At 38.8% G+C, this 11,057-nt stretch overlaps 1 protein-coding gene across 1 annotated transcript; it reads left to right on the top strand.

Moving 5' to 3' along the window:
- Positions 1-320: 320 nt before the first annotated feature.
- DCAF13 (DDB1 and CUL4 associated factor 13) lies at positions 321-10,858 on the top strand (the record flags this gene model as incomplete). The annotated part of the gene is made up of 6 exons (XM_010155317.1): positions 321-431; positions 1,289-1,444; positions 2,144-2,221; positions 6,508-6,590; positions 8,518-8,682; positions 10,723-10,858. Coding segments are annotated over 6 exons (729 nt in total), but the record flags the coding sequence as incomplete, so codon positions are not given.
- Positions 10,859-11,057: the final 199 nt, after the last annotated feature.

Here is an 11,057-nt window from a genome sequence, read left to right as displayed (position 1 = left end):
TAAGAGTAATGGCTCCCGGACCCCCTCCCCGCCTCTGGCCCCCGCATGACGTACTATGGAATGAAATACTCCCTTGGTCAGTTTGGGTCAGGTGCCTGAACTGTGTGTCCCAGCACTGCCTGTAGCCAGACAGCGAGAGCTGGGAACGCAGCTGCAGAATCAGAACGGGAGAAAGACCTTGAATTCAGTGCAGGCATTGCCCAGCACCAGCCGAGAACTTATCAGTGCTGCTCTCTACATCCAGGAACAGCTTCCTAGCAGCCACGGTAAAGAGGGTTAACTTCCCTGGCTGAACCCAGCACATTGTGTAAAACTGTACATGCTTTCTCCAATGTTTCCAGGTTGGCGATGACAAAACAGTGAAGCAGTGGAAAATGGAGAGCCCGGAATGTGGAGAAGAAGAAGAACCTATTCATACAATTCTTGGAAAGGTAGTAAATAGAAATTTTGATTTTTCTCACATCTTTTGAGTTGTTTGAACAAATTCTTATCTAGCTCTTGGAGGAGAGAGAAACAGTTTGATATCACCTTTTATCATTGTGAGGTGATGGCATCAAAATTTATAGTAGCACTTTTAAGTATCTTCAACTTTTATTTTACATGTGACCAGAAAGGAATGTCTCAAATGCCACCAGAGACTGCTTAGATCTGTCTCTATTAATCATCTCTCTCCTGCAAACTGGTCAGATTTTGTTGTAGTCTCTTTCTCTTCAGGCGTGTGTTGTCAGTGCTTAGTTAGCATTAAATAACCTTCTTTTCATGACAATACCTCGCAGCCATTCTAGACAAAATTTTGACTTTACATCTTTTTTTAAAAAAAAAACAGATGAAAAATACACACTTCAGCACTTTCAATTTATGATAAGCTTATTTTAAGAACAAAATTAAATGCTTTTTGTAAGTAGATAATTTGAAACTCATAATGTCTGTAATCTGTTCATGGCTGCATTGGAAACTTGTAGTTGTACCCTTAAAATTCCCATTTGCTTTGAAGTCAGCCAGGACTTTGTAAATGGGCTTTTTGACGCTGACTCCACTGTAAGTTAACAAGAAATGCATGTGTGCTCATTAAGTGAGTGTACAGAAAGCTAGCCTATTGTGCAAGGGTACATCCGATAAGAGTTTCTGGTAGCAGTGGTGACTTGGTTTTCAGTAATAGAAATTGATGAAAACATGGCAGACTTGAGATGCAATGATGTGTTGATCATTTTTGTAACAGAACATACTTGCATATTTATGTATACAGTTGGTTTTGTTAATTCTTTTTTGTTTTCTTTTTTTTTTAAAGACAGTGTATACAGGAATTGATCACCACTGGAAGGAAGGTGTTTTTGCTACCTGTGGCCAGCAAGTGGACATTTGGGATGAGCAAAGAACAAGTCCCATGTGTTCTATGACCTGGGGTTTCGACAGCATAAGCAGTGTAAAATTTAATCCCATTGAGGTAATTTTTCTGTTATGTATTGGAAATAAGTATTTTCTTGATCAGTATTAGATCTAAACTTCATTAACACCATCTTTAGTGGCTTGTTCCAAATCTAGAGTGTGTTTTTACATAGTATCTAGGGGAGTGTATACGTATATTTTTATGGCCGTATTGCTTTGGAATAGAATACCATGTATTTTCATCTTTTTTTCATTTTTCTCTGTTAGTGGGGGAGAGGAGAAAGAAAAGTAGGGTGGTTTCTGTTCTGCTTACAGCATATTCTGTACCTCAGTCATACAATGTAGAGGTTATGTGGCTGTGGAGCTCTCATCTGATCTGGTACTCTACTCCCTGTGACCAAGACATCTCTCCCTCCTGATGGCAGAAGAATTACATCTGATCTTCTACAGCAGATCCTATAAACCTCTTTGGTGGCCTGTGTTTGTAGATGAAGTGTTTGTGAGGAATTGCTTGTTACTTGTGAAGTAGAAAGGACTGGGTGGATTCTGAACCTTACAGGGAAAGCTATTTAAAACGTGTGTGCTGAATAATTAACAGAAAGAACAATGAATGTATTTCCTTGGTTGAAAAAGGAACTATTTGACTACAAACTTTGTGAGATATCTTGGGTATCTAATGTAAACTGTTGACCATACTCTAGAAATACTTAGAAGACTAAACACACTGATTTTCTTGTTTTTTTCTGTTATATTTTAGACATACCTTTTGGGAAGCTGTGCTTCTGACAGAAATATTGTGCTATATGATATGAGAAAATCAACTCCATTAAAGAAGGTAATGTTTTTCTTTTTAACAGAAGCTTGTGGCACTAATAATCATCCTGAATATGTAAACAGTCTGTGGCTGATGATGACAGTGGAGAAAAGGAAGCTCTGGACTGTGTGTTCACTGAGTTTTCATCATCTAATTTTGAGTCTTTTAACCGAGTGCATTAATGCTGGGATTTAAACCATGCAGAGTTAAGTGCCCTTTTCTGCATTCACGCGGGCTGTCATGTTCACTCTGTTGTAATTCTTGATAAAGTGCCTGACCTGACAGCAATCTCACAATAAGAACTTTATGTTCCTATATTGCATTCTGTCTGTGTATGTGTGATTCTATTTTTTTAAATTTTTTTCCTCCTTGCCAGAAGGAAACAAGGTAACTTCTAAGGCATTTCCTTTCCACCATTGGAGAGCCTTGCTCTACGTTTCAAAAGTTGTTTTTCCCTTGCATGCAGATAAACCCGCCTCTATGCATCTAGTATAAACATTCAGAAATCCTTTGCAGTGGAATCAAAATTATATATTTATGTGGAGTTTACCAGCGACATGAAGAATTTTAGGTATCTTTAACAGAATGTGTGTATTTAAAACAAAAAGCCAGTAATTCATACATGCATGTTCACCTCAAACCAGTTCAGTAGTTTTGAGCCCTGAAACTATCTTAACAATTTGCTTTTTGAAATTCAATATTCTGGCTTGTGAATATATACTTTTGTCCACTTTGGATGAAAAGCTGAACATGAGCTGGCAGTGTGCACTGGCAGCCCAGAAAGCCAACTGTATCCTGGTATATGTCTGGAGAAGCGTGGTTTGGGTTGGAAGGGACCTTAAAGACCATCTAGTTCCAACCCCCCTGCCATGGGCAGGGATACTTTCCACTGGACCATGTTGCTCAAAGCCTTATCCAGCCTGGCCTTGAATACTTCCAGGGATGGGGAATCCACAGCTTCTCTGGGCAACCTGTTCCAGTGCCTCACCACCTTTTCCAGGAAGAATTTCTCTCTTATATCTCATCTAAATCTATCCTCTTTCAATTTAAACCCGTTACCCCTTATCCTGTCACTACAGGCCCTTGTAAAACGTCCCCCCACCTCCAGCCTCCTTGTAGACCCCATTCAAGTACTGGAAGGCTGCAATAAGGTCTCCCCGGAGCCTTCTCTTCTCCAGGCTGAACAAGCCCAACTCTCTCAGCCTGTCCCCATAGCAGAGGTGCTCCAGCCCTCTGAGCATCTTCGTGGCCTCCGCTGGACTCACTCCAACTGGTCGATACCCTTCTGATGTTGAGGGCTCCACAGTTGGACGCAGCACTCCAGGAGGGGTCTCACGAGTGCAGTATGGAGGGGGAGAATCCCCTCCCTCGACCTGCTGGCCACTCTTCTCCTGATACAGCCCAGGATACGGTTGGCTTTCTGGGCTGGCAGCGCACACTGCCGGCTCATGTCCAGCTTTTCACCCACCAGTACCCCCAAGTCCTTCTCCTCAGGGCTGCTGTCAACCCATACATGTATGTGTATCTCATGTACTAAGCAGCATGCTTAAGCACTTTTCCTGTTATAGGCCCAAGAATGCTCATGGGTACTTCCTTACATCCATGGATAGAGTAGTTTCTACCGAGTTTCCTGCAGGGATAGGAATGATTTTCCTGTGGAGAGGCAGGTTGAATGTCCATTTCTGTGTTGAGAATTAAGAGCTCTGCAACTCCCAACAGAAGTAAGCTGCTTATTGGAGGTACCTTACCTACATATGGGCACCAACTTCTAGCACTGCTCTGTGCCTGCTGTTTGATCAACAACGCAATTCTCACACTGCCCTGAGTTTGGAACTCAGTGGGAGTCCCTTCCTTAATGGAAGTAGGAGTACAACTTTCCACATCATGAAGCAGTTTGTCCTGTCTGTGAGTTTTAAAGTCTTGAGTTTCAAAGAGGAATGGATAAGATTGTGAGGCGCTGCACAAGTACAAGGACTAGCACAACTAAGCTGGAAAAAGAGGAAGGGAAGCACTCCTGTTGTGTGACAAAAGGATGTTTAATAGAAGTTGGTACGCTTTGAAAGTCATTCTTGTGCAACCTGTGGGTTCAGAGGAAATCTTAGGGTGTTTTAATGATAGACTTTAGCACTTAAACAGCTGACAGGGACTGTGTTGTCTATTGCTTGTAACCTTCTTAGCTGTTCAGCTCAGCCAAATACCTTGTAGATAGTAAAGGAGGACAGATTAATTTTTTAAGAGATCTGGTTTTGTGTTAGTATCTCCAGGCTGATACTCTTTGTAGGCAAGTGATCATAGTTAGCTATCTTGGTTTGTTTATTTTAAGTCCTCAGGCACTTCACAACTTTGACTTGTCTAGTAAGGACTTTTTTATCAAATGATTGAGTGTGTCTACAATTGATTAATAAATAGTGTTGAAAGATAGCCCTGATGCAGGTTTAGATAGTTCTGAAATACCACAATTAACATATTTACAGCAACTTAAATCACTTCCAGTGCAGGTTGTTTGCATAGTTGTTACTGAATATAATGCTATAACTACAAAGAATCCTTGGACACTATTTTAGTTCAAATGTCACTGCTGAAGTAAACAAAATGCTTGTAAGTTTGGGTGCAAAAGTAGTGTAGCAAGAGGCAGAGCACAGACTTTGCCCAAACCTGACCAATTCTAAAGAATTGTATTTTTCAGCAATATCAGAGTTATTTGGTGGCATGATTTAAAAATATTTACTATACACATCATGTGTTAACATTAATTGTGTACTCGTTTTGCAGTGGCTGAAAAACTTGGACAGGGAAGAACAAAAAACCCTCCTTGATTTTTAGCTTCCCAGATATGTGCAAGGCTTATAATTAGAAGAACAATACTGAAATCTGAACAAATTCTAGTTGTCACATTACTGCAAGCACAGGGCCTTTTAGTGGCCTGTGTACTCAGTGAAGTCACTTGTGAAAGTAGAGATCACTTGAGACATCTGATGATTATGTTCAGTTCTGGATGCATGTAACTTCTGAAATAAGTAGTATTTTTCAGCACAGATTTCATATTGAACAGGATAATGTTGTCTAGGACATGAAAATTTATGGAGAATGAAATCATGAGAATTTGTAGTCATGGATCACAGTCCTTTTGGGACTATTTGGGACTAAAGCACTATTCACTTGCTTTGAGATTGTGTTCATTCGTGTAAAAGTTATAATTGTACAAATGTATTTTGTTATATGTATGTAAATTTATGGTGTTTGGTATAGTAAGCTGGGAACAAAAATTAGTTTGGAGTACCATGGAGTTAAACACCCAAAATTCAGGATTTTCAGGTAGGATTATGGCTGTCCTGGAGCATTGTGGAAAATCCTGTTTAGAGTTGTTCAGTTTGTTAATAAGTTGCTCTGTAATTATACAGCTACTTTGTGTCAGGCATACTGCATGGGATTTATTTTTAAATACAAGAGTTGAAAGCTCCTCCAAGACTTGGCAGAAGCCAAAGCTGTTTTGTTGTACAGCGTGTCAGGCCACCCCCTCCCTGCCTCCCTTTCCCTCGCAGGGGCCTGGCTCTCACGGCCACAGCTGTCCCGCAAGGTGGGGACATCTGACATACAACTTCTTAACACCTCTTGTCTAACCCACTGTTAGCAAAGGGTCTTATTAGGCTGTCATCTGCTGCCTTCCTCCCACTTCGAGGCAAACTGGCCTCTTTGTAGCCATCTGCTTACTAGCAGGAATCTTATGGATGTATAGTGAATGATTCGCTGCTAATGCAGTGATAGTGGTGAGTAGATTACAACACGGTAACTGCTACACGTATTGCTTGGCACACCAAGAAATGGCAACTGTCCTGGAGAACTAGTGAACTGCTGTTGCAGAGATAAAATAATGAAGAGGAAGCAATAACTGGGACATCATTAAAATGTTAGAATAGCTTTGCAAATGCTGGTTCCCAGAGTCAGTTACTGACTATATCCCTTGAAATAACCATTTATTTAGGTATGTTTACAGATTACTTAAACTAAAAGTTCCTGTAAATCTGAAGTGAATTTTTTCAGAAATTCCATGTTTACATATTAAGTGACCACTTAGTAGAATTTGCTTCTAAGATGATTTAGTGAGGAAAACTTAATTGCAGCATAGCACAAAGCAGTGAGCATATCATGGGGGACGGGAAGTGCTCATGTTCCAATTCTAACACTGCTAAGGAAACGTTCGCCATAATTCTGTATCTAGAAAGTGGTCTCCAGTATTATAGGTAGCTTTGAACTATAGTGAGTGTTTACTGCCAGTAAGAAGGTAGCAATGTGTAAATATCTTTCAGGTTATCTTGAACATGCGCACAAATACACTGTGTTGGAACCCCATGGAAGCTTTTGTTTTTACTGCAGCAAATGAAGATTACAAGTAAGTGTGACTTTGCTTTTTGATAATCCTGATCATGTTATGTTTTTAGACTGCGTGTTGGTGACTTACTATGCTAAAATAAATTTTAAGGAGTTACTTAAACTCTAAAATTGGATCACTGAAGTAGAAACCTAGAGAATTATAGGCTCACTGATTGACAGTAGACTGCCTCTTTCTCTGTATTTTAGTACCTGGGGGTGGGAGGAAGGCAGTGTAATTTACAAAAAATGCAGCTGAACCAATGCAACCCTAACTTGCAACAGGACCTGGGAAATAAGTACTGTTGGTCCAGTCTGAGGCAATGTATTTTCTTCCCAGCACTTGTGAAGCCTGATATATTGTACTGACCAGCCATTTTGATGAGAACATTTACTTAAAAAAAAAAAAGTCTTTTGTGAAGTAGTTCCAGAGACTGTAGTATTTATCCTTTCAATGTCTCAGAGCATTTTTTTAACTTTGAACAATACTATTCATATGAACAGCTAATCTGGTAGTGAAAAAGCTGTTTCTTCAAAACTAGGCCACTGCAAAATGTGCTCTGTATCTATTTTCCAGGAAGTCAGTGATTTAACAATAGATCACTGTTTTCTTCTAGAACGTAGGAATTTTATCACTTATCTTAGGGCTGTTTTTCCAAGGAAATGGAATCTTGCTCAGACCTTAAAAGTGGGTGTTGTATCTAAGGTACTGCTTTTCACCTATTTTGGTTATGGTATGGGTAAGGCTACCAGGCAACCTCATCTGTTTATACTTTTTTTTTGTGGTGAGTAGTTTTTTGGTTTTTTTTTAATTCTCTTGCTAAACTAAAAACGGTAGCTGTTACTGTCAAAGGCCACTGTCCTCTTGCAAACTAAAGCCATTTGTCTAAGTGCAAAAGCAAGTGCATATATCAACAACAGACGTGCGAGTGTTAGCTGATTATAGGAAGTAGCGGTTTCAAATATGATGCTAGCATGCTTTCTCTTGGGGCATTTAGAAGGTAAAAGCAATAGTTTTCAGAAAACTATTGAATGAGAGTCATGGGATTAATTCCAGTTACGTGTTCATTTGCAGCAAGGGGGTGAGAAACCTGCTGAATTAGAAATTCTTAATACAACAGTTCTACTACATAGTATATCTTAAGCAGTTTTCATTAAATGCTTTGTCTGTAAAACACCTTTGCTTATTGGTACTAGGAAAATGAATGACCTACTCAGTAGTTATGCCTTGCTGTGTATCAGTGGGCTTTTGGATTCAAAGGAAGTACAGGTAAACCTTACCTGTGCTTTCAAGTGCTGAAGAACAAACCAGCTGTGGTCCAGCAGCTGTGTGTTTATTTTTAATGTAATACTTTTCTACAGATACTGAACTAGTATCTCTGCTGAACTAGTATCTCCATGCATTGAAGCACCAAGCTTTCCTTCAACTCCTACATTGTCTAGACAACTAGGCAGTAGGAAAGGTTGCTGCCCAAATGGGAACTTCACAGTACACTCTGAATTACTAGGAGTTCCCAATATGGGAATATTTAGAAACATTTCAGAGTTGATAGGCTTGCCGTAATGGTTGAGATGTTTTTCTAAATTCAGGTTATATAGTTATATCTGAAGACTGAGTAAAGTAGGACAGTGTAGTTGGAGAAATAGGTTTTGTCAGTGACTTAGGAACAGATGAAGGGAATTGTGGAGACTATCTGGTCTTTGACAGTGAGCAACACACCTAGGTCTGGTCCAATGACTAAAGCCTCTGGTTAATAAACTTTTCCAAGCCCTAAATAAACATCATTCTTTCTTTTCATGTGTTAGGAGCAGTTTTTTAGAGTTCCCTTTGCAATATGGATCTATCCTTAAGTGTGGTTTATGTATGAATAAAGTAGCTGTTCAGCAAAAACATACTATTTACTTAGGAGTTGTTAAGATACTGAGCTGTTGGTGTATTTATTTTCAAGCTTATATACATTTGATATGCGCTTTCTTGAATCACCTGTGATGGTGCATATGGATCACGTGTCTGCTGTTCTTGATGTGGATTATTCACCCACTGGGAAAGAATTTGTCTCTGCCAGCTTTGATAAGTCTATCCGCATCTTCCCTGTAGACAAAGGTCACAGCAGGTGAGTGATTTTTATACCTTTCTCTTGCTGTCATTCATTCCAGTGACCTCCCTCCCTAGTCCTCAAAATTCTTAATTCGTTCGTTAACATCTTCTTCACGGGGCTATTCACTTCCTGTGAATAATGAAATCTCACTCTCTATATAACCTGAGGTTGACAGGTCATGTAGCTCACAGATAATGCTGGAGTATGTATTAGAGCAGAACTTCCACTTAACGGATTGCAGTATTTATGCAGTTTTGGATTAAAATTACAGTGGATTATTGTTCTTGGGTGTATTCATTTGTATTTTACCAAGATGAATCCCATTTTATTTCCTTTTATGAATCTGATGTTTTTAGGTCACTTCGTACTCTCTCACCACTTAAGTTTGCAGTGCCTTACAACACTGTAGCATTTAGTTTTCTAGGGACTGCCTTCATTTTATATGAATGATTGCTAAAGACGTTATGTGAAAGGCATGGTTGCATGAATTCCTGAGGATTGGTTTTGGGACACTTTTGTGATCTGTTTCAGTACACTTATTACCTTTCGTTCATATTTTGTTAACCAGGTTTTGATTCATGTGACAAAGCCTTGAGTACAACTCACTTTGTATTAGTTTTTCATGTAAGATTTCATAAGGCACTGTATTAAATATTTTGCTGAAGTTCAGATTGGATCTACTGTGGCTCTATTATTATTTTCTTCAGTTTGATGAAAATTGAAGCAAGTTATCAGCTCTGTCTGTTATCACTTGTTCTTCATAAACCTACCTTCATTATTCTCTGTTGTCACTTCTTCCTCTTTCTCCTTATTCTTAACTTTCTTTTACTTCTAGTTGCTTTCCTCTATCCAATCGCATCCCCCTCAAAAGTTGCTACTAGGTCAAATTCTAGGTGGTTTGGAGGATAAAAATGTTGAAATAATGATTGGGGGAGGGGTATTTTTTTGTTATTGATTGATGCAGTTACGTATGCATTATTCAATGTAACTATTAAACATTGAGAAGGGGCTGTTTATGTTTTCCTTTATAACTAATCTACAGATAGCTTTCATTTTCTTCCTGTCCTGTAGTAATATTTTAAATGTAATTAGGTACTGCAGCTCCTTCGTGAGTTTGTTTTGGTTTTTTTTAATTCTTGTATTATTAAATATGGGGTTAGTGGGGTCAGATGATCCATATTCTACAGACCTTCCTTTCTATGAAGTAGTAACGTTCACAAAAGTGGTGATATGTAAAGTTAAAAGACATCATTGAGGGTAAGTTTGTGGACCCCATAATTTTGCAGTAGCAGGCTTTATTTCACAAGGACTAAAGGTCTATGGAAAGAATTTTCTTCTTCGTCCCCCTCTCTGTGGTGGCCGTAGATCTAGTGATAAAGTGCGCTACAGGTGACGGACTTCGCCTCATATAAGCTGGCTAGGGCATTCTGAGATGCTTAGCTTCTAAAGAGTTTTGGGCTTTCTCAGAATTTCACAGCTGAAATTAATCCAGTGAAATGGAGAAAATTCTCCAAATGGAAGTTCTGATCCCACTTGGAAAACTGAGAGGGCAATTAAGAGTATCTGTCAAGAAGGATCCTGGTGATATTCCAGTTTTGCCTTTTGATCTCCCTCCAGTCTGAAAAGCTCCTAACTTCCATTGCTTTCTGTTTTATTTTAAAATGAAAATTTAAATTAGGAAATTGAGTATCCATATCCAAGATTTATAATAAAAGTTGAATAAATTTAGACTGCATATCGTACTGTATGCACATGGCATGTTTTGCAAAAAGACTTACTCTTTAGCTATCACTATTACAGCTATTACTGTAATTTCTATGAAAACACTAATTTAAAAAAACATCCTAGGTGGTCCTTTATCAGTCTGCCCATCACAGTTTATTTGATTCTCTTTCTATGTAGACTTAAGATCAACACAGTGCTTAAAAAAAAAAAAAAAAAGAAATGACAAAAAGTAAATATATTTTGCCTTGAACAGAATGCTTTCTGCTATCTGAAGATAATGCTGGTGGGAAAAGTGATAATAAATTATTTAAAAATGTTTCTCTGCTTTAGGGAGGTATATCATACAAAGCGAATGCAGCATGTCATCACTGTAAAATGGACTTCAGATAACAAATATATTCTGTGTGGCTCAGATGAGATGAATATTCGTCTGTGGAAAGCTTACGCTTCTGAAAAACTGGGAGTGGTAAGAGTTGCATTTTAGTTTTTATTATCACAAGACGAGGTATTTGGGGTTTTGTGTTATTACAGCTGGTTAGCCTATTCAGCTTCTACAAACTTGTTTCTAAAGGAAAGCTGTAAAGTTATAGTTGGACATTTGTATTTAATTTGAAAACTGACATGCACTGTTGTTGTGGTGTAACTTGGGCTAGCAAAATACCACG

Source organism: Eurypyga helias, unplaced genomic scaffold (genome assembly GCF_000690775.1).
Source record: "Eurypyga helias isolate BGI_N326 unplaced genomic scaffold, ASM69077v1 scaffold14647, whole genome shotgun sequence".
Classification (NCBI taxonomy): Eukaryota; Metazoa; Chordata; class Aves; order Eurypygiformes; family Eurypygidae; genus Eurypyga; species Eurypyga helias.
Note: the sequence above shows the minus strand (reverse complement) of the source record. Positions and strands in the feature narration are given on the sequence as shown.